Consider the following 26,686-nt stretch of genomic DNA (forward strand, 5'->3'; position numbering starts at 1 on the left):
TGAGTATTTGCACATGCACTTTGCCCACTCTCCTAGTTAGCGCAGCCCTGTGGGTCACACTGACAACTTCCCATCATAAAAGACTAAAGTACTCTCCCCTCTTACCTTATCGTACAAGGGGATCATAAAGTAACCATTGTTAGGGGCACAGTCTGTCTGGTATTTCAAAGTCCCATGCTTGGTGTACAACTTTATCTAGAAAGGAAGGAAAGAAAAGAGAAGTCATAATATCACTGTTGAGAATTAGCTACATATAATGCACCTGAATGCATTCAGTCAAAATGCATTTGCTGAGGACCCACCATATGAAGCTACTAACACTAGGCATTAGGACAGAGGGAAATAAGACAAGTATCCCCAAAATAATGTGATTTGATATTTTTCAGATAGAAACTATCTCCCAAAGTCATATTTTTTCAATGTTTTTCAGTTTATTTTAGTGTCTGTCTCTACGTTGTTTCTGGGTCTAAAACAAATTTTCAAAGTTTGCTGTTAGTAAGGGGCTTGTTAAAATTCAATTCCTGGGGCGGGCTGGATTGGAAGTTTGGGGCTAGCAGATGCAAGCTATTATATAAAGAATGGATAAAAAACAGGTCCTACTGTATAGCACAGGGATCTATTTTCAATATCCTGTAATAAACCTTAATGGAAAAAAGAATATGAAAAAGAATATATATATGTATAACTGAATCACTTTGCTGTACACCAGGAACTAAACACAACACTGTAAATCAACTATACTTCAATTTTTTGTAAAGTACCTTAAAAAAAATGCAATTTCTGAGCCCCATGTCTGTTTCTAAAATAGAAGGTCTGAGGTGAGGGCCAGGGATCTGTATTATTTACCCCAAAGAGTCCCAATGCTTGGAGTAACATCCATCTAGAAACTTTTAATTGTTAATAATCTGTAACTATGATAACAGAATTGGGTCACACCAGCTAAGAAGATGTATAAAGCAGCAGACTCAGAACGCGCGCACTTAGGAAAGGAACACAGTGAAATTAGGTACAGACTGCAGGCTCCCCGTGGGCGGTGACCACGGCTTACATTCCATGGCGCCTGGGTCAGTGTCTTATTTAGTGTAAGTACTCAATAAATACTCAAACTTGTTCACAGGCCATAAAGAAATTCAGATGCATGCACTGAAAGCAGGGACTGAAAATCCAGCTGTCCAGAGGGGCCATGGAAGTCCTATCAAGGGGCATTCACCTAAAGAGAGACAGATCGCTACTTAACCCAAGCCAAGTTTTACAGCCCAAAGATCAGCTGGTTTTCCAGAGAAATCAGGAATGCAGTTTTTAATGTGAAATCTCCTGATTGTTAAAGAATTAGCAACCAATATAGTTTTTCTTTTTTAGGGATTTCTGTCTGCTCTGTTCACTGAACTGAATATCCCTACCAGACACAAGGCTTCTGCACATGCCGGGGCTCACTCAACAGTTACTGACTGAATGAATATGATGGAAAAACACCCAGAAGGGAAGAGAGCTGGAGAAGAGTGAAGGTAGTGTTACTGGGACACAGAAAACACAATCAAGAAATGATTGTGAAATATCTTACTTACATTTCTTTCATAAAGCACAGGTCAGGGCACAGAATGGCAATATACATTACACGTATGAAACACCTCATTTCACAATCGGAAATTAAGAAAGAATGAGTGTCTCAGACCACCTGGACAGGCAGCCCTAGGGCTCAGGGAACACATTTCATACCAGGTCACAAAACCTGCCCTCTACTCTCAAGGTCACTATTAGTGTGGGGGGTGGGAGTGCCCCTTTCTGCCTTCACTTTCCTCCTGGAGCCCCAGAAAAATACAAGTTGCAAAGCCTTTCCAGGCGGCTTCTGGAATGTCCTGCGCCCACAACCCAGGAGGTGGCATGGGCACCCAGAGATCCTAGGAGCCCTGCCACTGTCAGTGGGTAGATTCATTAAACGCCTGACTTCCTAAGACCAATCGTCTTGAAGGTGACGATTGATTAACTTCTTTAGAAAATACATGATGCTGGGTTCTGCTGCCTCTCACCCAACACCATCTTACAGGAATAAAAATTGGGACTTGGAGCAAGGCCAGGTCAAAGAGCTAGTGGGATGGGAATCTACTTCCTACCCCTCCCCCAATCATCAGTAACCTACTTTGTAGAACACAATGGTCCAACCCTTGTAGCCATCCAGCTACCAGCACAGAAGCAGCTCAATGTGCTTTCAGACAGACAGCCTTTGGGGTCTTAGTCCCCTCCCCCTTCTCTTTTTCAGCCACTTCCTTTTTTCTCTCTCAAATTCCCTTTTCTGCCCCATCATCAGTAACCTCTTAAAACAGAGGCCAGCCCTCCCTCGGGTCCCTTCCCATCTGTCCTGCAAGTGACTTTCTACCCCTACCTCTATCTATCTCCCTTCTTCTCACAAGCTTTCTGGGTCATAATTCCACTAGGCTAATAATCATCTAACTGAACAGGATTTTGCAACTTAATAAAAAGACTTCTGCACAAATCTCTAGCATAATTCCAATAACTACCCAGTACAGGCAGCTGACAACTCTCCATTTTCAGAGGAAAAGGGGTCCCATGGGGGAAACCAGGGAAGTTAAAAATACAGTTTCCCAGCCCCAGAGATGCCAAGAGAGATCTACTGGGTCAGGATCTCTGGGATGGGAATCCACGCTCTTTAAAAGCTCCCCAGGGTGGTTGGAGGAGCAGTGGATTAGAACTTTGCAGGGACTCTCTGCTGTTTGGTAAGACTTGCTGTCTCTAGGTTCTGGAATATAGGTTTCAGAAATCTGAATTTCAGGAGGTCTGGGTTCCTGGGAGTTTGAGCATCTGGGGTATCAGTCCTAAGGGGTCTGGGTCCTGCTGAGACTGGGTTTTAAGAGATCTGGGGCCTGGATTCTGGGGATCTGGAGTTTAGGTTTTGAAGAATCTGGGGTCTTGATTTGCAGGATCCTTAGTTTTGCGTGACCTAATAAAAGTTTTAGACCACCATCATCGTCACCAAAAATGTCCCTCACACCCATGTGCACATACCTTCGGGGCCCCGATCCCACCCCGACTCCGTAGCTGACCCCAAGATAAGAACCCCCACTCCAGCGCGACTGGGGAGGAGATAGTGGAGACCCGCGGAGAGCGGCGCCTTTAAAAAGGAAAGGACTCCCAGAGTGGGGGGCTGGTGGCAACTGCCTGGTGTCAGAGGCGAGGCCACCGCGGCTCCGAGAGGTTGAGCGATTGGCCCGGGGTCACACAGCGAGCTCCGGGCCGCGGGGCGGGCGCTCACCTCGATGAGCGAGTAGTTGATCTCCACGTCCGACTTGACGAAGCCCCCGCAGCCCACCACGATGTCCTCGGAGCCGCGCGCCGGCCCCACGCCGCTCAGCAGCAGCACCACGGTGGCGACCACCACCACCGACCCCGGCGGCCTCACGCCCCGGCGCTCCCGCATGGCCCTGCCTCTGCTGCCAGACCCTCCACAGGCCTCCAGGTCCCGCCCCTCAAGCCGCACGCGGACCGCGGCTTCCTCCTCCGCTGGCGGCTGACAGCCCAGTCCCCGCCCCGACTCGGCCGCGCGTGCGCGATCCGGCCTCACGCCCACTCCCCCAGGCAAAAGAATTATGGCGCATGCTCAGCAACAAAACGAGACCATTTGTGCCCTCTGGAGGCCTGGAGGACTCCGCGCACCGTCTGGCAGGTGCAGTTGCAACGTGTGTGTATACAGTCATAAACTACAAAGCTAAACCCTACTTTGGAATTCAGTAGCACTGAAACTGGAAAGGACGAGAGACTGTTGATCGAAGTATCCAACAACTTTCCCAAATCTTTTTGACCGTAAATTTCACAAGTATAATCTCAAACCCCTTTTAGGGATTTGTGTCAACTGATGTATTTTTCCGTGATAAATGATGAATTAGTTTTTTTTAAAAGAAAAACATGTCATTTAAGTTCAGCATAATAATTAAAAGGTATTTAAATTTTATTTAATCCCAGCTCGAATAACATTTGTATAGAAACAAACTTTGAGGGTTTCCCCCAGTAAGCAAGAGATGCATGCAGTTTGATTTACTTTGAACTAGCTCCGTGAGACGATGCATGATTTGTCTGCAAATAAGTTCAAAAATCAGCACGTTATATTTTGTCCTAAGACTGAGTGTATAACATAGTGTAGATGAACTACAAGTCACCACATCAAAATAGACAAAAATTGCTTTTCTGACCTGATATTTGAAAGTCTTCCATTTTACTCCTGAAAACATCAAGTGCTTTATTTTGATAGTTTTTAATACTTTGTTTCTAAATGATGAGGTAAGAGAGAAGATTTCCCACTGAAATTTGCCATTGTGGCTAAAACTCAAGCAATATAATACAATTATGAATCACAATGATTTTAAACTACACAATCGTCAAAACCTTCACATTGGCTACAATGCAACGATACACCCACTGAGGATTTCAATCATGAGCGCATCAGATTTCTGCTTCTCACTCTACATTCTCACTACAAATACAGTGAGATTCTCAACTGTTCAATTATAAAGAGAAACTATTTAAATAATGGTTTTATTTTCTGAGGTTCATTATTTATCATTACAATGGAAACAGATGCCCTTTACTGTCCCTAACATAAATCCCTGGTTTGTCTTAGCAAATCACCAGGCGGGTGAAAGCCATCGATTAGGAAATGCTGGCCTATGGAATCCTCTTATCGTACAGAATGGTAAACCGAGGCCCAGAGAGGGAAAGGGACTTATCTAGGGCTCGGCACACAGCCATGTGTTGTTCAGAGAGCTGGAAAGCAGGCTTTGGGATGCCCGAGTTCTGTTCTTGGCTCACCTGCTGATTTCCTCTGTGTTCTTCCTGCCTTCCTAACCATTCTCCCTCAAACTTTCGCCATTCCCCTCAAATTCATCTTCAGGTATACAAAGAAATAAAGCACTAGGACTGTGGCAATGCCAACTGCAGCGGGGGTTTCAGGGAGAGGAGGCTCAAGCCTCCCCATAATTTCCGTCAGCCTCCAGCAAAACCACCTCAAATAAACAGACATGATCTGAATGTAAACAGCAGACCATCCACACTCAGCCTCAAGACAGATCCTTGAGTTTCTGTGTCCCTGCTCTGTGTCCCAGGCAGGAGGACAGCTGAAGGCATACTGCCTAGGCCCCAGACCAGGGCTGGAGAAACTCAGAAAAGGAAAGGGGAAAAGGCCAGGGAACCCATGCTGTGGAAGCCCTGCCGGAGGCGCGAAAAAGAAGACAAGAAGTAACAGGGCAGCATGGAGAGCGCAAAGGATTTGAATTCTTCACTCAAACTGAGCACCTGTGCTTGTCGGTCTGAAAAAGCTGAGTCTTTCCTTCCTATCTTGAAAGGAATACATGCTCATTGCAGAAGGAAAGAAAATAGAAAAGGGAAAGCAAGGAAAAAGAAAAATTAGGATTCCCATGACCACTGCTTTAGAGCATTTCCATCTTTTCATCTATGCATATATGTTACATAGAGTCATCTCTCAAAAGAACTCGTGGCTGGGGACACACCTTGCTTTAAGACCCAGAAGAAGAAGGTAAATGACCTGACTTCCTTCCCCACTTTCCCCAACTTAAGCATATACTTTTTCCTTTGGAAACATATCACAGGCCATTTTGTATTATAATCTTTTTTTCACTTAGCATTCAGCAACCTTATTTCCGTATTAAATATATTTCTGCAATGGCGCTTTGAACCACAGCTTAGTAACCTAGGGATGAAATAATACTACTAATGCTAATAAGAGCTAACTCCGCTTGCGTGTTTACTGTGTGCCTGGCACTGTGCTAGACGCTTTGTCAGTCATCTTAAAATCTTCCCCCCACCGTAGAGGCAGACAATGTCCATCCCACAGGTGAGGAGACTGCGGCTCTAACTAACCAGGCGGTGCCCCCATCCCCCGTGCCGGTTGTTGGACATGTGCACACCTGTTGGGTTCACTTATCAGGATAAATTCCTGGAATTGTTGGTCCACAGTATTCGGGACGCTTGCGATGACATTTGTTCCAGGGGGAAGGGGGGTCATATGGGGATGCCGCTGCACTTTCTGGGGCTCCGGGAACCCCTCCCCCGCTGCCTGCTGGGGCCTCCCTTAGCGCCCCTCCACCTCGCCTCCTTTCACCCCTTCGCGCCCCACCCCCGCCGCGCGGCCGGACCTTGCCCGGGGCCTCGCAATCCCGGCGCTCGAATCCCCGCCCCTTGCACGGCGGAGCGCGGCCAAAGAAGCTGTCCAGGGACCCACCAACAGTCTGACAGACGGACTGACGGACGCACGGCGCCCGATGGCCGCGCCTGGCGAGCCCTGCGCGGGCCCGGAGGTGAGTGTCTCCATCCCGCCCCACTCTCCTTTTCGGGCTCGAGAGATCTCTTGGGCAGGGGAGGGGAGAGACCTCCAAACTCCCGGCCGGGAGGGGAAGAGACCTGCCAGTCTAACCGCAGGGCGGGGCGACTCCCTTAACCAAGCTGGTCCCCCCGAAGAACCCAGCCCTGTTAAAGGGGCCTACAAGACCCCACCCCCCACCCCTCTCTGGTTCCTGTCTCATCAAAGGGTTTTAGTGGGAGGGTGGCAGTGATGCAGTAGGGGGAGAATTAAAGCAGCGTCTTCTAAACTCACATTCACACTTCTCAGATAAGGAAAGGCCAGCAGAAGGTCTGAGTTAAGAATTACAGATGGCGATCTCCAGTAGAACAAGCTTCGGGCTCAGACAGGCCAGCATGGACTCAGCTCTGCCACTTCCTATTTGTGTGAGCCCGAAGGAGTCTGTTCCCCTACCCCCCAAGCCCGTGCCTCAGTTTCTGGTCTATGAAATGGGGACAGTAATACCCACCTCCTACAGTGGTTATAAGTCTGTGCCCAACACTCATCAGAGAGCCCAGGTCTCCCAGATTCTAGGACCGGACTGCCTTGGTTCAGATCCCAGCACCACCACTGTCCAACTGGGTGACATCAGCCAACTTACTCAGCCTCTCTGGGCCTCAGCTGCCTCAAAATCAGTATGACTGCATCTACTTCATAAGATTGGGGTTAGGGCTAAAGAAGTTGAGAATTATGAAGCACTCTAAAGAGTGCTTAGCACATTTTCATGTAAATGTTAGGGGTCCAAAGAGTTGCCTGGCCCCCTAAGCAGGTGAGTTTGGGATCCCTGCGTTGTACCATTATAAGAGTCACCCTGGTGTTCCCTCAGGTCTGGAACCAGACGGAGCCCCAGCCCGCCGCTGACCGCCTGCTGAGCCTGTGCTTCCTGAAAACGGCAGGGGTCTGGGTGCCCCCCATGTACCTCTGGGTCCTTGGCCCCATCCACCTCCTCTACATCCACCGCCATGACAAGGGCTACCTCCAGATGTCCCGCCTCTTCAAGGCCAAAATGGTAGCCACTGCCCCTGGGAGCCTGTAACCAGACAATGGTAGGGGGTCGGGGGAAACAGGCTGGAACCTGGCAGAGACCCCAAAGTAGACACTTCTTCTATCAAGGAGCACACAGTGTGGGGACAAGAAGGGACCCTGTTAATCAAACAGAGCAATACCCCAGAGGCTACAGAGGGAAACTCAGTGGAATAGATTCTCCCAAACAGATCTGGTAATAATAAAAACCATATATCCACAAACACACCCCCAGACACCCACACATCCAGTTTATGGCCATCACAGCCTAGCATTCCCCAAAGTATGCAGTGTACACTCCTGGGATACACAAGGTGATTCTAGGGCCATGCTAGGATGAACCTTTTAAATGTTTAACAGCTATGCCTTGATTTTTGTGTTTCCCCACTGGCGGTACTAAAGAACAGTCCTTAAAATTGTTATGTATTTATTTGACAGTGTTAGAAAAACACTGGCATTGCAAGTGTGAGCTTTTCTGCTCATCCTCCCATTTTCCAGACTTCTACAAGAATGCCCTCCAAGGTTAATTTATTCCCATACCACCTTGTAAATTTTTGACCTGTTGCCCACCACCTATCCAGGGTTGGCACACTCTTCCTTAAAGGGCCAGATAGTACATGTCTGAGGCTTTGAGGATCATGTGGTCTCTGTCCCCACTACTCAATTCTGTTCTTGCAGCAGGAAAGCAGCCACAGACAACAGTAAACAAATAGATGTGACCGTGTTTCAATAAAAGTTTATTTATAGTCACTAAAATTTGCATTTCATATAATTTTCACATGTCATGACATATTAGACTTTTTAAAGTCTTGTTCAATGATTGAAAAATGTCAAAAGCATTCTTAGCTCAGAGGTGATACAAAAACAGGCAGGAGGCCAAACTCAGCCTGCAGGTGGTAGTTTGACCCCTGCTTGAGACTAACTGAAATGTTCAATAGTTTCTCCAGTGTGCCCAGGTCTGCCCACTTTCTTGATTTCTCTTGTTCAAAAGAGAGACCAATGTGTCTTAGAGCAGGCCTGGAGACATATCAGACCCAACAGAGAGTTCCTCCTTGATTTAATAGTAGGGAGGGAAAGAGACTTAAAGAGGGTATAACTTTTTCACCTAGAGAGTAAATTTCATTTCATGCTGTTCCTTCATCCCTAAAGCATCCTCCCGTGCATTATGGGAGCACCGCTGGCATTTTGGAAACCACCGAGTTGGCTTGGGCCCTTGTGGTGCATTATTTATATGACAGTTACAGGTCAAGATTGAACTGCATCACCCCTTACAACTTTTTCTTTCACGTCAGCACTGTTTAATGATCACATTGGTACGTTACAGTGCCCCATCCAGAGCCACTGTCCAATTGGATGTGGGGTCACTGTCCAGTTGGCCGCCATCTTTCTTCCCAGCCTCCCACCAGCCTTATCCAAATTTGTTTCCCCAGGTGCTTGGCTTCGCCCTCATAATCCTGTGCACCTCCAGCGTGTCTGTGACTCTTTGGAGAATCCAGCAGGGAACACCCCAGGCCCTAGAGTTCCTCATACACCCCACCGTGTGGCTCACCACAATGGTAAATGACATCCCCAGACCTGCTGGCTTGTCCCTAGCTGCTGCTTTTCGTGCCCTGGTGGAGGGCATGGGGCAGAGCGGGGCTCCTTCCCTACCCTCTCTTCCCCCACCCTTCCCTGCCTCTGTCCACCTCCCACCTGACTCTGGTCCAGAGCTTCGCCGTGTTCCTGATCCACGCTGAGAGGAAGAAGGGGGTCCAGGCGTCCGGGGTGCTCTTTGGGTACTGGCTGCTCTGCTTTCTCTTCCCAGCCACCAGCACCGCCCAGCAGGCCTCGCAAGGGGTAAGTGGGGGCCTGGGCCACCTGGGAACCAGTAGGGCAGTTTCAGGCCTTGGGTCCCATCCTTCCTCCTCACCTTTCCACCCATGGCTTACTCTCTACACAGAGACACACGCACCACAAGTGCTTAAACTCAAGTGACACACAAACACATTTCACATCGAAGCTCCCATCATCCCATACCTTTTTAGCAACACAAATTCCCATTGTCTTACACACTCAAGTCACACACTTCACTTGCACACACTTGTATGAACCCATTCACGCATCACACAACCACAGACTCTGAAACATCACACACAAACACACAGACACACACACACTCGCCTGCACACGTCCACTCACACTTACTGCCACCCAGGTGTGGCTATGCCCTCAAGCTCCTACAGGACTCAGGCACAAATGTCCCACATGCACACACTCACACACACTGCGTAGGCACTGAAACACTGTTGGTTTGAAACCTCAGGGGTTCCCGGGTGAAATTAGAAACCGGCCCATACACGGAGGGCCAGGAGAGACCAAAGAAAGAAGCAGCCACTGCAGGTCAGTAGGTGACGATTTTAACAAGCAAGGGAACTTACCTACGAGGCTTGTCTTGGGTGATGCAAGAGAAGTTCATCTCTGCACCCACCTGCCAGAATCTTAACAGTTTATAGAAGATTTAACAGGGTTCAGTCACATGTACTGTCCAGAGGGTCTCATCAACACATTGCTCTTTCAAGGAAAGGCTGCATCCTTGAAGTAGTTCCTAGTGCAGGAACAGTGTGGCCACAATGCACATTTCAAGGACAGGGGAGGGAGGAGGAGCCTCCAATTGCTGGGTCCAGCTCACAGGTCAGCCAGCGGTCACGACCTCTGGATGGCCTCCTCCAGCACACACCTGCACTCACTCTGACTCCATGTACCTGCACGTTTCCCCTCATTCTCACCTATTCTCACCCTCATCCGTGCTCCCATGCACCCATATTTACACACTCATTTTGCACACTCATCCATATTTGTTTCCCTACCTGGGAGGCAGCGTTTCCATGTTAGGGGGCATGATCTGCACAGAGAAAAATATATAACCTCAACAAGTGTTTCTCAACCTCAGCACCCTTTACGTAATTCTCTTTTGGGTGGGGGCGGGGGGGAGGTGTCCTGTGCACTGTAGGATGTTGCACAGCATCCCTGGCCTCCACCCACTAGATGCCAGTAGTACCACCCCATTATGGTAACCTGTGTCTACAGACAATGGCAAATGTCCCCTGGGGGCAAAATCTCCCCAGTTGACAACCACTTGCATAGCTGGCGCACTCACCCAGGACGTCGGATAAGGAAACCAATCAGAGGCTGCTGGTCATCATTTCAAGAGCCAAATGGTTACTCTGTCCTGCTCGTAAAAGTAGAAGGCAGAGGGCTTCCCTGGTGGCACAGTGGTTGAGAGTCCGCCTGCCGATGCAGGGGACACGGGTTCATGCCCCGGTCCAGGAAGATCCCACTATGCCACGGAGCGGCTGGGCCTGTGAGCCACGGCTGTTGAGCCTGCGCGTCCGGAGCCTGTGCTCCGCAACGGGAGAGGCCACAACAGTGAGAGGCCCGCGTACCGGAAAAAAAAAAAAAAAAAATTAGAAGGCAGAGAAACACCTTCTGTCCTTAAGGACAGATTTCTTTACAAAGCAATTTTTGTAACTAATGGGAAAATTCCACAGGCCATCCACTGATTTATGAAAGGATGGGTTTCCACAGTTGACTTATCAGTTAGCTGTTTGGAACACAGCATAGAAATAATACTATTGGGACCACCTATGCTGTGGAGCTCCATGTGCCAGGCCCTGTGGCAAGCACTTGACATCAGGAATCCAGTGAAGACTCTAATCGTCCTGTTTTAAAGATGAGGAGACTAAGGCTGAGAGAAGTGAGTGACTTCCTCAAGGTCATGCAGCTCAGGTCTGCAGAGCCAAGTCCATCTCACCCAAATTCAGAACAAACTTTCCAGTAGAAACGATGGTAAAAATGACACTATGGGGAATAATGTAGTTGGAATATCAAACTGTCTACTATCTGCCCCCAAAAAACAAAAATAAAAACAAAGAAGTATAAAAATTTAGTAGAAAAATTGTGATTTGAAGCTAGGGCTCTTGTTTTAAGCCACAAAAACTCAACTCACACTAGCTTAAGCAAAAAAGTCCAAGGGAATCTATTAGCTCATAGACGTGGGACCTGCCAGGCATAGAGGGTCCAGACATTTAGATAACACCACCAGATCTCCATTTCTCTCTGTCCCTTGGTTCTGCTTCATTTTCCAGTGGGATGGCAAGAAGAGCCCCAATTGCTCCAGACTTATGTTCCATCAGTAGCCAGGGGACTAGATGGTACTCATTAGTCAGGCCTCCATCACCTGCCCACCCCCTGGGATGGAATCAGTTCTGCATAAACCCCATACCTGAGCATGGGAAAAAAAATTAGGGTCCTCTGGCCAGAAGGGGCAAGGGATGCGAAAGCAACCATGGCACGGCAGCAAAAGCTCATGATCTAGATCAGATCATCTGTGTGACCTTGATCAAGGTGCTATCACTCCCCTGAGCTTTGGTTTCCCAACGAGTAACACAGAGCAGGTAAACCCCAGCTGGGGTCAGGGTCGGGAGGAACTTGATGAGACAGTGCATGTAAAGACTCCAGCATGTGCCCGAGGCAGAGTAAATGCTCCATGAAACTAGCTCCCTTCTTAAACCAGAGAACACTAGCCACAAGGGAGTGGGACCAGAGATTGTGGGGGGAGGGGAAGGGGGTCCTTTATTGCACAAGGAGAAAGTCAAAGTGTCCCTTCAACTCATGCCCCGGTGCCTAAAGCCAGTTGTCACCTGGCTAAGGGCAAACACCCCACCTGCCATTTGTATGGACAGAATATGCATAAGCCAGGTGTTTTGGAGAAGGCCAGGAACGCTGGGGGTTCTGACTTTCAAAACTGGCGGCTCCGGCCCCCTGCCTGGTCACTGCTCCCAGCATCAGAAACCCTGTTCAGCCTCCCCCGCTTCTCCCCTTCCCCACACCCTCCCCAATCTCTGTTCCTCAAGAGCTCAGACTCAGTGGGTCTTCTGCTTTCTCTCCCACAGGATTTCCAGAGTGACCCCTTCCGCCACCTGTCAACCTACCTGTACTTGTCTCTGGTGGTGGCAGAGTTTGTGCTGTCTTGCTTCGCCGATCAACCCCCCTTCTTCCCTAAAAGTCCCCCGCAGCCTGTAAGTCACCACACCTCCAACCCAGTGCCTTGCTTGTCCCTGTTCCTCTTCTGTTCCATCTCAGCGCCCCCCCCAAGTGATGGAAGGAAGTTAAACTAGAGTACAGGCCTTTAATTTTTTTATTCATTCAGCCAAAAGCATATTACATGTCTACTCTATTCCATGGGTTGGCCAACTCTTTCTGTCCAAGATAGAGAATATTTTAGGCTTTGTGGGCCATATAGTGTCTGTATGGCAACTACTCAAGCCTGCTTTCATAGCACAAAAGCAGACACAGACACTATGTCAACAAAGGAGCATGGCTGTGTTCCAATAAAATGTTATTCACAGAGACAGGCAGTGGGCCGGATTTGGCCTGGGCGCTGCAGTTTGCCAACATGCTCTATGCCCCAGCTCGGTACTGAGGATCTATGGTAAACAAGCGATGTCTCTGTCCTCATGCAGCTAACACCCAAGTAGGGGAACTAGACATTAATCACACAATTACACAAACGTGTGGAAAACTGCAACTGGGACTGGTTGTAAAGATTCAAGATTAAAGTGACTTGCCCAATAGAAATGCTCTGCAGGAGAAGTCCATGGTCTGTGAGAGTTTACAACAGGTAACACTGAATAAGTCTGTGAAATCAGGAAAGAATTCTCTGAGAAAAAGACAGCTGAGCTGAGAAATCATCTAAAAGGATGCTCAACGATTTGGATAATTAAGTTAAAACTGTAATAGGACTTTTTCCAATGAGAGTAGCAGGAAAAAAATTAAAAATTGGTAACAAGCTGCGATGGCAAAGATGTGGGAAAATGGACACTCTCATGCCCTATTGGTGAAGAGTGTAATCTGTGCAGTCTTCCTGGAGCTGCTGGTAAAATATCACTTCCTCTTCACCTCCTTCCCACATTCACTGAAGGATATTGTTGAGGACATTCTTGTCTGTGTCATGCATGGTCCTTGCTTTGAGAACTTCTTGGTCTCAGTATTATTAAAGTTGTTCTGAGCAACTGTTCGTTCTTACCTTGTAGGCACTTTCAGTCCTGTGGCCGAATCCCTTTTTTGCCTTGCCTGCTAGGAAGCACCATGCCCTTTGGTATCTACTGTAGATAAGTAGGCAGGACATCTCAGTCTGTGCTTTCAGTATTAAGCTCATGGTCAGTTCATTCTGTCTTCTTGCCCTTGGTTCTCCTTACCACATACTGGCCATGGATTATGAGACCAAGTCCTCCCCCTTCTAAATCATTTGTCTTTGCAGAATCCATGTCCAAAGGCTGGGGCCTCCTTCCCCTCCAAGGCCATGTTCTGGTGGGTTTCTGGGTAAGTAAAGTAGCAGGGAAGGGGCTGGGGTGGTGCTCCCACCCACCTGCATTCGCTCCTCTTATTTGTCATCACAGCTTTTCCCCCAGGAGGTTTCCTCCCAAGCCTACCAAGGTCAGCCTGGCTTTCTCCATCCCAGACTCCATGCTTCCTTCTCAGATTTTAGTGTGTCCACCATCCACATCCCATTCCCACTCACTCACTGGGGTGAGATCTGAGTTTGAATCCTGGCTCTGTCTCTTAGATGGCCATATCACAAGCATTTGGAGTCTCAGTTTTCCCCTCTGTAAAATGGGAACATCACTGCCTTCATTAAATGTAAAGTGCTTAGTGCCTGTACATGGAAGGCACTCAATAAAATCATATCTCTATCTATCTAGTCATTCCACCAACATTTAATAAGCACCTATTATGTGCTAAGCACTAAGGATGAGGATGTAAGACACCAATTCTTTATTCACTAGAGGCTTCCAGGCTGGTGGAGAAGACAGATTTTTCCCCAGGGTCAGCACACCAGGTACTGAGGATGCACCCACCTACTGGGCCCTCTCCTGACCACACCACAGTCAGATCACAGTCACACCTAGATTTGAATCCCAGCCCCACCACTTCCTGGCTGTGTGACCTTGGGCAAGCTACTTAACCTCTCTGTGCCTCAGTCGCTGCACTAGTAGAATGAGGATCATAATAGCATCTACCTCATAGAGTTTTGAGGATTAAATGAGATAAGGTTTGTGAAACACTTAGAACAGGATGTGGCCCATAATGAGTATTATATAAAGTGGTTGTTAAATAAATGAAGAATAGGATACTCTGAGGGTGTGGAATTGGTGAAAAGAGCATAGAAATCTGCTAAACATCTCTAGAGAGAATCTAGCCCTCTGTTTCCCAAATGTAGGCACTTATGGACCATTCTTCAAGCTTTTTGCCTTATTGGGGTATTGCTCAAACTCTATTTACTTAATGAATTTTCTTTGAATCAACTCACTTTTTCTACTTTAATAACCTTTTAAAAAGGAAACTTTCTATCGCTACCAAAATCAGAAATATCTAGAATCCCTTGCCATGTAGAACACCAAAATTTTAGTGAAAACCAAGTATTGTGAATAATTTCTGGATCCAAACTGTTGCTTGCCTGAGTTTGCTCTGCATTAGAAAAGGGAACTGGAAAGTCTCAAAGAGGAGCTCAAGACCAGCTCCAAACAAGACCTTCTCCTTGGTGTCATGAGAAAGATGAAAGAGACCTAAAAAGATAAGAACACTCCTGCTGTGGAAGTCTGCAGTCGTTAATTTCTTGTGTGTGCGTGTTACTTTGAAAACTGGCACCAATAGATGGTAGGCTTGGAGAGACGGAAGAAAGAGGCAGCCACTCCAGACTGGTAGGAGGCAGGGTTAACAAGCAAGAGAACTTACATATGAGGCTTGTCTTGAGTGCCGCAATATAAGTAGATCTCCACACCTGCCCACCAAAATCTCAACAGTTTACAGAGAGGCCTTAACAGGGTTCAGACACATACACCATCCAGATGGTATAACACTTAACTACTGCATCCTTGAAGTAGCTCCTAGTGTGAGAACAGTGGGCAGAATGTACATTCCAAGGACAGGGGAGGGAGGAGCCTCAGATTGCCTGGGTCCAGGTCACAGGTCCACAAGTGGTCACATCCTCTCGATGACCTCCTCCAACAATGCACCAACTACAGTCATCTCATATACCAGTCCCAAGTGATGGGAAACACTCTTATTTTAAGATGAGAAAATTGAGGTCCATTGCTGGGCAGTGACTTGCCCAAGGTCACAGGGCCGAAAAGTAGTGATTTTTATTTGACACATCTTGTGCCCTGAGCCAGGATGTGTACTGTCTTTGCCCCTATGGAGCTTACTGTCCAGTGGAGGAGAAAGACTAAATAAATAATCAGACTGAAAAATTAAATAATGATAATTGCAGCAAGCATTATAAAGAAAAAGCTCAGGAAACTAGAGGATCTTGCAATGGGAGAATCTACCTGGACTTGGGTGTCAGGGGTCATCAAGTGGGCTTTTAAGGACATAACGTCTAGGCCAGAGGTGAAGGGCAAGTAAGAAGCGGCAGGGGAAAAGTTTTAAGCAGAGTGACGTGCATGTGCAAAGGTCCTGAGGCCAGGTGGCTGGAGCAGTGACCAAGGAGGAGAATGGGTACATTTAAAGCTGAGGGAGGAGTTCAGGTTTCCTCCACAGTAATAGTTTTCAACTCTGGACTTCTGACTCCTAGGGAGGTTTATTTCCCCTGTCAAGTGTCAACCTTTGGTTAAGTCACTTAATCTCCCTGAGCCTCTGTTTTCTTTCTTTTCTGTAAAATGGATCAATAGAAATCTACTGTATAGGCTCACGTGAGAATTAAATGAGATGTTCTTTGTAGACCGAGAAGTGCCCCCCAGTGTTAGTGCAGTTAGGTAAATTGCTTTCCTTGTACTGAGGGGCCAGCAGAGGTGCAGAGAGGTGAAATGACTTACCTAGGGTCACACAGCTACCAAGCCAGGACCCTTCAGGGGCAGACACAGGAGGAGCTTGCTCTGGTGATCCTCTTTCACAGGTTAGTTTGGAGGGGCTACTGGAGGCCGCTGGGACCAAAAGACCTCTGGTCGCTTGGGAGAGAAAACTCCTCAAAAGAACTTGTTTCCCAGCTTGAAAAGGAATGGACAAGGAACTGCAGTGCAGCCCAGTGGTGAGTGTGTGGAAGATGGGAGCTCAGCCCAAAGCTCGGTCAGCAAATCACTCGACCCCAAATACAACCACGCCCCTACTCCGGGCTCCACCGCCATGGTCCCCTCCCTGTCAGCTGACCTCACTAAGCATTAGCAGGCCGGGCTCAAGATGCTTTTCCTCCCAGAGTGCTTTGCAGGTTCCAAAAGGATATTGACAGAGGGGGAACCTCTCCAGGCTCCCAGAAGGAAGCTCGGATGGTGGGATGGAGGCAGGGAACAGAAGGACTATTTTAAGACTGGGGGTGGAGAGGTAGGTATGGTCCATAACATGCAGGCAACTACTCACTTATTACTTAACCTAAGTGATTAGTTTCCTGGCCTTTAGTTTTCTTATCTGTTCAAGGGGGATGCCATTAGCCCTAGCTCATAGCTTGTGGGAGATGAAAAAAAAAATGATTCATAGAAAAGAACTTAGCGAATTTCTTAAAAATGGTAAAAGGTCCAGCAATATCAGTTATCCAGAGGATTTCAATCTTTTTCTAGTCCTGCCCACTCTGCCTCACTCTTGCCCTCTCTGGCATCTCTGGAAACTTCTGAGAAGTGCTCAGAGCCTGAGGAACCTGGTTTGTGAAACTTTGGTCTAGAGAAATAAGCTCTCCAATAGAATTAATTAAACCCGGGTTAAATTAAATAATGATAATTGCAGCCATCAAGTGGTGGATGACCTTGGACAAGTCGCTTGACCTCCCTGGAGCCAGGTATTTCAGGGCACAGACAAAAGTAGCTCTGTGGGAAGAGTTACAGGGTTCCCCTGCATACTCTATGATTTTGTGGTGGTTGTTATAGGTGGCTAAATCCCACAAATTAGAAGGAGCCAGAGAGAGACAGAGTCTGCTGGCTCACATAGCTGAGAAGGTAGGTCTGGCCTCAGGTGTGGCTGGATCCAGGACTTGAATGGTGTCCAAATTCTTTCCCTCCATCTCTCAGCTCAGCTGTTGTCTGGGCACTGGTCTCTCCATAACGCCTGTCCTGTATCATGCCAACTCAGCTACCCCTACTACCATCCACATAGAAAATCCCAAGGAAGGCCTTTTATTGGCTGGCTTGAATCCTGTGCCTCTCAGGGGCCAATCCCAGGGCTGGAGAGCAGTCCCCATAATTGGCAGTCCCTTCAGAGCCACACAGGGAGGAGCTGCTCCCCAAAGGAAGGGAGTATGTTTTCCAAAAGGGGTAAGTAATATGAGCAACTCAAAACAGCAGCTCTCACTCTCACCTCAGGCATATCTTGCTGTACTGTGAGTTTAAGTACAGCTTAAGTGAGTTCTGAGTGGCAGAATTGATTCAAAAGGACCCTGGAGGTCTTGTCCACCCTCTCCCAGCTCTCGCCTCCCCTGCCAGCCTGGGAATGATAGTCACCCAGTGTTAGAGCTATAGCACACAGAAACGTTCTCCAGAAGAGTTTGAGGATCCGTGAACAAATGACAGAAAGAGAGGAGGATGGCAGATCTGGTTCAGGCATTTTCTAAGCTGACTGATTACACACCAAGAGAACTTTGGTTTTATTTCTAAAATATTTTGCAACCTTTGGGGGAAGGGAGAGGACGTCATCTTAAGAGGTCACAGACCAATCTGTCTGCTGGCCAAGTCAGGGTCACAGGTGTGTTTGGCCAGCATGGTATCTTGTTGTTTAAGGATTTTTCTTTGTTTTGCTTTCTAATAAGTCACCAACATTTAAACTGTTGGAGATGTCACATGAAAATCTGGAATTTTGGCCTCTCTTAAAGTAGAATGGCCACATCCCTGCATGGCAACAGGAGGGTGGATCTGGGTAGCAGCTTCCCCATTGAACAGGGCATGTGAGCTTCAGTCGCCACCACTCCCTTTTATATCCCCCAGCTTACACCTGGCCACTCACTCACACCTCCTGCCTTGGCCTGTGGTCATTTTTGGGTCCTGCACTAAATGGCTTTGGGGCCACAGACCAAAGACCAGCCACCAGTCTAGAGACCTTCCCTGATGGAAAGTGAGACCAGCTAGAAAGGAAGAAGTTTTTTCCCAAGCCTGCAGGCTGAACACAGTGACTCAGAATTTTGGGGTGAGCAGCTAGAACAGAACAGAGCAAAACATCCAGCTGGAAAGAGGCTTTCACAGTGGTCTCTTCACCCACCCCATTTTATGGATGGGAACACTGAGGCTCAGAGGGAAGGGCATTTGGACCTCAGTTTTCCTGCTCAAAGGCCAGGTTCTATCAACCAAACCAAATCATTTCCTTCCTCCCTCCCTCCCTCCTTCCCTTCCTTCCTTCCTTCCACAAATCTTTATTAATATCAAGCAGTAGGCCCTTTGCACACATCACTCCATCTGATTTTTCCCATTCACTGGACAAGTATTTATTGAGCACCTATGCATTCAGGTGCTGAACTAGGTGCTGGGGGACATACAAGTAAAAAGAAAATACAAGCAAAAAGTCTACCCACCTGGGTCCCACTTTGGACGGGGCCGGAGGTGGGGGTGGCCCTGGTTGGCACTCGCCCAGTGGTCGTCCAGCCCAGTGGGTGTGCAGCACCAGCCGAGTCAGGACAAGCACCCAACATTTGGCATCGTGGCGCACAGCCCGGACGCCATGCTGGCCTTGCCTCTGACCCTGCCCGACCCCAGGCAAATTGTGGGCGCCAAGGAGAGCACATTTCAGGGCTACAGAGGTGACAAGGGAGAGAGGTGAGCGCAGGGTTAGTAAAATGGCTGAATTGCAAATACCGGAAGGGGAGCCTGGGGGGCGGGGGTAGGCTTCAAGACAGGGGTAGAAGATTAACATTTGCTTATTTCTTAGCAAACCGGGTGGTAAAGACTGGTTCCTTATAGCCTCTTGTGCTATAAATACCACTTTTCCTTTGGACTGCATACTGAGATTTGTCCCTCCCCTCCATCCTGAGGAGATGCTGAGAGTATTCTTGAGGGGGAGGGAGGGAGGGACTGGACGACCAGCTTGTGGTGGAGGGGTATTCACACTGCTGGCTGGGCCTTGGGGGTAAAAAGGCTGACTTCTGGGGTCTCAACCCACCTCTCTGAAAAATGAGACCCAGGCACACCACTGATCCTTCAGCTCGTTCAGGTGGAGTGGGGCTAGGCGGTTTGCTTTGCTGGACAACAGGAAACTCGTATCTGTTAAAACTGGGCCAAGAGACTAGTTGCACCCGGTTCTAGTAAAAGCAACCAACAGGGCTCCCCTGGTGGCGCAGTGGTTGAGAGTCCGCCTGCCGATGCAGGGAACACGGGTTCGTGCCCCGGCCCGGGAAGATCCCACATGCCGCGGAGCGGCTGGGCCCGTGAGCCATGGCCACTGGGCCTGCGCGTCCGGAGCCTGTGCTCCGCGACGGGAGAGGCCACAACAGTGAGAGGCCTGCGTACCGCAAGAAAAAAAAAAAAAAAAAAGTGCTGGGCTCTGAAGGTTGGGATTGAATCCCAGTTCTTACACTTCTCAGCTGTGTGCCCTTGGACAAGTTTACCTTCTGAACCTCAGTTTCCTCATGTATGAAATGGGGTTACACCTGAGGGCACTCTCTAGGTTTTTTCTTATAAGGGCACTAATCCCATTCATGAGGGCTGCGCCTGCATAACCTAATCACCTCCCAAAAGTCTCACCTCCTAATACCATCACACTGGGGATTAGTTTCAACATGAATTTGGGTGGTGGGGAGGGGGTGGGGGTGGGGGAGACCCAAACATTCAGTCTATTACAAGGACCCAGAGCTGATTTCTCCTCTCCCCTAAGGCACACCAAGGCGACAGCATTTAAAAGGAAAGGAAACCGTGGTGCAGAGACCCCAGAGACGGAGACCCTTCTACAGCAACAAGGGGGCAAGAGGGGCCCACTGCTGAGGGCCATCTGGCAGGTGGGCCGCTCCACCTTCCTCCTGGGGACCCTCAGCCTCATCATCAGTGATGTCTTCAGGTTCACGGTGCCCAAGCTCCTCAGGTGGGTCCAGGCCTTGGGTGCCTCGCTGAGGCTGGTGGTCCCTTTAACGGTGTCCTTCCAGGGCCAGGGGACCTTCAGCCCTCCTTCTGCCTCTGCCTAGACCTCTGGTGCTCAGGGCACTGAGGGTGGGTGAAAAGGATACTCAGGAAGGACCAATTAAACGAGAAAGTGAGTGACCTTGGGGAGGAGGGAAAACGAGTGAATTCTAGCCTGACTGTATCAGTTTGCTTTTGCTATACAACAAAGCCCCTCAAAAGTGAGGGGCTTAAAGCCACTTCTTTAGCTCATGATCCTGTGGGTCAGCAAATTCAAGCTGGGTTCAGCTGGGCGATTCTTCTTTTCTTGGCTGGGTTCACTCATCTGTCCGCAGTCACCTGTGGGGCTGGCTGGGGACTGGCTGGTCCAAGACAGTCCCAGCTGGGACATCTTGTCTCTGCTCCGGTGGTCTCTCATCCTCAAAAGGTTGATTCCAGCCTGTTCACAGGGCCATTTGGCAGGGTTCCAAGACAAAGCAAAAGTTGCATTTTCTCATGAGGCCAAAGCTGGTTGCACAGGCAGCCCAGATTCAAGAGGTGGCATATTAGTTTGTTAGGGCTGCCATAGCAAAGTACTACAAACTGGGTGACTTAAACAACAGAAATTTTTTTCTGGTGCTTATCGTTTCTACTGTTCTTTCTTTCTTTTCTTTTTCTTATTGAAGTACAGTTGATTTACAATGTTGTGTTAGTTTCAGGTGTACAGCAAAACGATTCAGTTATATTGTAAATATATTCTTTTTCAGGTTCTTTTCCCTTACAGCTTATTACAAAATATTGAGTATAGTTCCCTGTGCTATACAGTAGGTCCTTGTTGGTTATCTATTTTATAATAGTAGTGTATATATGTTAATCCCAAACTCCTAATTTATCCCCATCCCTTTTCCCTTTGGTAACCATGAGCTTCTCTTCTATGTCTATGGGTCTATTTCTGTTTTGTATATAAGTTCATTTGTATCATTTTTTTTAGATTCCACATATAAGTGACATCATATGATATTTGTCTTTCTCTGACTTACTTCACTTAGCATGATAATCTCTAGGTCCATCCATGTTGCTGCAAATGGCACTATTTCATTCTTTTTATGGCTGAGTAATATTCCATTGTATATCTATACCATATCTTCTTTATCCATTCAGTGGACATTTAGGTTGCTTCCATGTCTTGGCTATTATTGTAAATAGAGCTGCAGTAAACACTGGGATGCACGTTTCCTTTCAAATTAGAGTTTTCTCCAGATATATGCCCAGGAGTGGGATTGCTGGATCATAGGTCAACTCTAATTTTAGTTGTTTGAGGAACCTCTGTATACTGTTCGCCATAGTGGCTGTATCAATTTACATTCCCACCAACAGTGTAGGAGGGTTCCCTTTTCTCCACACCCTCTCCAGCATTATTTGTAGACTTTCTGATGATGGCTATTCTGACCGGCGTGAGGTGATACCTCATTATAGTTTTGATTTGCATTTCTCTAATAATTAGCGATATTGAGCATCTTTTCATGTGCGTTTTGGCCATCTGTATGTCTTCTTTGAAAAAATGTCTATTTAGATCTACTGCCCATTTTTCGATTGGGTTGTTTTTTTGATATTGAGCCGTATGAGCTGTCTGTATGTTTTGGAGATTAATCCCTTCTCGGTCACATCGTTTGCAAATATCTTCTCCCATTCTTTAGGTTGTCTTTTCGTTTTGTTTATGGTTTCCTTTGCTGTGCAAAAGCTTTTAAGTTTAATTAGGTCCCATTTAAACAACAGAAGTTTTTGTCCTCACATTACTGGAGGCTAGATGTCCAAGATCAATGTTGTTTCTTCTGAGGCTTCTCTCCTTGCCCTGCAGACAGCTGCCTTCTCGCTGTGTCCTCACGTGGTCTTTCCTCTGAGCACGTGCACCCCTGGTGTCTCCTTATGTGTCCAAATTTCCTCTTCTTACAGGGACACCAGTTGTATTGGATTAAGGCCCATCCTAATGGCCTCATTTTAACTAAATCCCCTCTTTAAAGGTCCTATTTTCAAATACACAGTCATACTCTGAGGTACTGGGGGTTAGGACTTTAACATATACATTTTGTGAGGACACAGTTCAGCCCATAACAGGTGGGAGTAAAAACTTCACCTCTTGATTGGAGGAGACGCAAGTCACGCTGAAAATGAGCATGGACAGTGGGGGAAATGATTGCAACCATTTTTGTAGAAAACGAAAAAGAACCCCATACTGTCTCTGGTCCTCCAGACGTGGCCAGGCTTAGGCAGAGGCAATAGCCATGGGTGCCCTTTCTCACCAGCCTCTTCCTGGAGTTTATTGGTGACCCCAAGACCCCGGCCTGGAAGGGCTATCTCCTCGCCGTGCTGATGTTCCTCTCCGCCTGCCTGCAAACACTGTTCGAGCAGCAGCACATGTACAGACTCAAGGTGCTACAGATGAGGCTGCGAATGGCCATCACGGGCCTGGTGTACAGAAAGGTGAGCCCCAGGGGAGAGGCGTGGCCTTTCCTCTCTCTCCATCCTGTCCCAATTTACAGACATATGTTCCAGCCAAGAAGAGGAATGTTCCTGAACCGTTACTGTCATCATTGCCTAAAACCACACTCATTCATCACGTTACTCATAGTTGCTCACACTACACCCTCACCTCCTTGGCTATTTCTATCAGGCTTTGCATGATCTGACCCTGGGACCTCTTCTATCTGATTACATCACACACTTCCTTCACACTTCTTTCACTTTCCTCCAGCCCCACAGGTCTTCTTTCAGTTCCTCAAGCACGCCAAACAATCTCCCACCTCAGGGCCTTTGCACTTGCTGTTCCCACTGCCTGGGCACCCTTTCCCCAACTCTTCATGCAGTGAACACTCACCCCCCTGAGGATAAAGGGCTAACCTATGGGCTGTGTGGAAACTGGATAAAGGTGGACTGTCAGCTATTTCACCAGGTAACACTGCTTACAGTGAAAATGACCCCTGACCCACTGGTAAATTGCATCTGGGCTGGAAGTTCTGCCAATGAGCTATGATACCCAGAGGTAAGCCATAGCATTGGGCTTCTCTCTGTGCAGTGATTCTTGTCCCCTTGGACCTTGGAACCGAAACCCGTGAGGCTGCTGCTCTAAGAGACGTTGGCCCCTCTGGGGTCTGGAGCATCTGAGCAAGGGCAACGCAGTCCTGTGTAAGCTCCTTTCTCTCACACCTGAGCTGTCACTTGGGAAAGAAGGGGGCAAAGGGATCAGCTCCTGGATGGCCATGTGAGTGGCTCCTGAGTTTCAGGCCACATCCCCCTGAGCACACTGGAGCTGGTGTGGCCTGTCCAGTCTTGGGAGTCCACACATGGAGCTGAGGCTGCAGGAAGATGACTTGAAGCCTTTGCCCTTCCCATCCCCACCCTTGGGGCAGCCGCCTTCATCACCTAATGAGGCCATACCCCTCCACTCTGCCCTCTGGGCTGCTTCTGTTTTAACTGTGTCTTCCTATTTTCTGTATCTGGTGCTTTGACATCTGGGGTCTTGCTGACCCTGGAGGGACTGCCCCTCTGTCCCTCCCAGGGTCAGCCAGTTCCCAGAGATGCTAAGTGACTCATCTGAAATCATCTCTTTCACATGCAAGCCAACCAGTCCAGAGCTCACACCCCAACTGCCTCCTTTTTGGGCCCTAACACTCTAAGCCACTATCCCCTGCCCTAATCGCCCCAGGGCAGGGTACCAGACAATGAGGCCCAGCTCCTAGGCCCAGAGCCTGGTGGCATTATTCAAACTAGCCAATCCTAAGCCTGCTTACCCTGCCTGACCTTCCCATGAAAACCACAACAAGCTCTTGCCTGTGGTCCCTCCAACCCTGCAGCATCCTGGTGCTTCCCCAAGTGGCCCCCTCATAGCGTGGGGTGCCCCCTCCTCTTGAGATCTGTGAGTATAATAAACCCTCTCGTCAAGGGCAGTCTTCTCTGATCCACTGTGTGCTTGCCATGCCTGAATAATGATAAAACCTATATTTTAAAACACTTCTTCATGGCACTCATCATAATTACTATTAAAGGATGAACTATGTAAATCTTTATTTAATTTTGTTCCCCAGCTCAAACTCCACTCCGAAGACAGCAAGTGCCTCGCCTCTGTTGATCACAGTACTCACCTCAGAGTGAGGCCCTACAGAGCAGGTGCTCCGTAAAGATTTGAAGATTTTTTTTCAGAATTTCTACACTCAATCATTTCCAGCTCACCACTTCACCCCCTCACTTCTTCCCTGACACACTCAGCAGAGAGAGGATTGCAAGTAGCACGTAGCATTCAACAGGCTGGAAGGGGTCCACTGTGACCCCAGAGTTAGGGCAAATTTGGGGCTGCCAGAAAACCAGCTTGGTGTCTGAGAGGCACACTGAATGCCTGCAGGGGTCAGTCTAACACCCCGTCTAGCCCATGTCATGCCTCTGTCATCCTGGATTCCAATCCTGGCCCAGCCACTTAGGAGCCCTCTGGCTTTGGGCAAATCGGTCAATTTCTTTGTGCCTCAGTTTCCTTAGCTGTGAAATGGGGTTAATAATTCTGCATCTCACTGATTCTAGTCTCACTTTTTTTTCTCTTTTCAACTTCTGAAATCAAGATGTTTTAATTTAGTTGGCATTGATTTTTTTCCCATAGTGATACAAAAATAGAGAGTACTTTATCCACAGTGTTTTGGATTGAATGAAATATGGCAGTACCTGCTCCATACTGTTGTCTGATGTGCCCCGTCACGGAAAATGGTGAAACTGTTAGTTTATTTAGCACAGTGCCTAGGATACAGTGCTCAGCAGATGACCACCATTATCAGCATGAATCCAAGGTTTTTATGTAGTATGTTATTAATTAGTCCAGTGCTTTAGGGGTTTCAGGGTATTTTCATTTTTGTCTTCTCCCCGGAGTCTCACAATGGGAAGTTAGCTGAGGAGATTTTATTAGCCCACTTTACAGATGAGTGAACTGAGGCTCAGATGGTAAAGAAATCTGCCTCAGCCAGCAGGGGCAGCACAGCTTAGACCCCAGCCTGCTGGGTGGCTGTTCTCTTGCTCAGTCCAAGCTGTGGGCCTCCCTCCCTCCTGGGCCCTTCCTCCCTCCGTGGGTCTCCCTGCCTCCATGGGCCTCCCTAACTGCCCCTCACCCACTCCTTCCCTCCTTCCTGACTCAGGTCTCCATCTTCTGCCCCTCCCAGGTCCTGGCTCTGTCCAGCAGCTCCAGAAAGGCCAGCGCAGTGGGGGACGTGGTCAACCTGGTGTCTGTGGACGTGCAGCGGCTGACGGAGAGCATCACCTACCTCAACGGGCTGTGGCTGCCGCTCATCTGGATCATCATCTGCTTTCTCTACCTCTGGCAGGTGTGCTGGGGCAGAGGGAGCTGGGATTTGAGTTGAATCCTCCCCCCCCTTCCTCTCCTCCTTCTTAATCCTATCCCCACCTGCACCCTGCGGGCTGACGTAATGGGCAAAGTCTTAGACGAGGATGACCTTCACTTCACCTTGGGCAGGATGCTCACCTCTCGGGGCCTCAGTTTCCTCGTCTATAAGATGATGATGGTGATGACATTGGCACTTTTTGGGTGTGATATCAGGGTACCAAGTGGGCAGATTAAGCATGTTTTGAAGTTACCAGTAATGGTAGGGCACCATCACCACCACCACTACCAACAACAAAAAAAATGGAAAGAAAATTTAGGGGAAAGAATTTACTACTTGGTTTTCAAAGAGCATAAAGTAGCCAACCAGGCAAAAAAAAAAAAAAAAAAAAAAAAAAAAAATTTTTTTTAAATTTTTAAAAAAAAAAAAAAAAAAAAAAAAAATCAGAACTTTTTCTAACTTTCTTACATCTGTTTTGTGGTGCAGGATTTTCTTTTTTCTTTTTAATTAAAATCACAGACTTTGTAGTGGGAGTGCCTGGGTTCGAATCCTGCTTTCACCACTTGCTAGTTGTAAAACCTCCCGGTACGTAACTTAGCCTCTTGGTGCCTCATTCCCTCATCGGCAAAGTGAGGATTATAATTAACCGAAGTGCCCCAGCCCTTGAGTTGCTGAGGAATTAAATGAGCTAATACCTGTGAAGCACTTAGATAGCATCTGGGACACAGCTATACCTTATAGGTGTTTAATTGTCTTGTTGGTTATGCATGGGGGTGGGGCAGTTCATCTGAAGATCTTCTTCAGCTCTGCTCCATGTGGGCTGGTTCCAGGCTCACAGACTTTTCTGTAAAGGGGAAGACTGTAGATATTTTAGATGTTAGGGGCCATAG

The 26,686-nt window shown here is 48.0% G+C and overlaps 2 protein-coding genes across 2 annotated transcripts in view; one reads left to right on the forward strand and one right to left on the reverse strand.

Moving 5' to 3' along the window:
- LOC112399318 (nodal modulator 1) overlaps positions 1-3,515 on the reverse strand; it is a 52,648-nt gene extending 49,133 nt beyond the window's left edge. Inside the window, exons 1-2 of the mRNA XM_024744432.1 lie at positions 3,269-3,515; positions 106-195 (exon numbers count right to left, since the gene is read on the reverse strand). Coding sequence (XP_024600200.1) covers positions 106-195; positions 3,269-3,433 — 255 coding nt within the window. The 5' untranslated portion in view covers positions 3,434-3,515. The remainder of the gene's footprint in view (positions 1-105; positions 196-3,268) is intronic.
- Positions 3,516-6,253: 2,738 nt separating this feature from the next.
- Positions 6,254-26,686, forward strand: part of ABCC6 (ATP binding cassette subfamily C member 6) — a 58,734-nt gene continuing 38,301 nt past the window's right edge. The window contains exons 1-10 of the mRNA XM_024744572.1: positions 6,254-6,323; positions 7,191-7,373; positions 8,818-8,943; positions 9,095-9,223; positions 12,319-12,444; positions 13,686-13,747; positions 16,320-16,451; positions 20,204-20,407; positions 22,725-22,902; positions 25,617-25,778. Of these exons, the coding sequence (XP_024600340.1) occupies positions 6,288-6,323; positions 7,191-7,373; positions 8,818-8,943; positions 9,095-9,223; positions 12,319-12,444; positions 13,686-13,747; positions 16,320-16,451; positions 20,204-20,407; positions 22,725-22,902; positions 25,617-25,778 (1,338 nt within the window). The 5' untranslated portion in view covers positions 6,254-6,287. The remainder of the gene's footprint in view (positions 6,324-7,190; positions 7,374-8,817; positions 8,944-9,094; positions 9,224-12,318; positions 12,445-13,685; positions 13,748-16,319; positions 16,452-20,203; positions 20,408-22,724; positions 22,903-25,616; positions 25,779-26,686) is intronic.

The sequence above is a fragment of the Neophocaena asiaeorientalis genome, unplaced genomic scaffold (assembly GCF_003031525.2).
Source record: "Neophocaena asiaeorientalis asiaeorientalis breed wild unplaced genomic scaffold, Neophocaena_asiaeorientalis_V1.1 scaffold91, whole genome shotgun sequence".
In the NCBI taxonomy this organism is placed as follows: domain Eukaryota; kingdom Metazoa; phylum Chordata; class Mammalia; order Artiodactyla; family Phocoenidae; genus Neophocaena; species Neophocaena asiaeorientalis.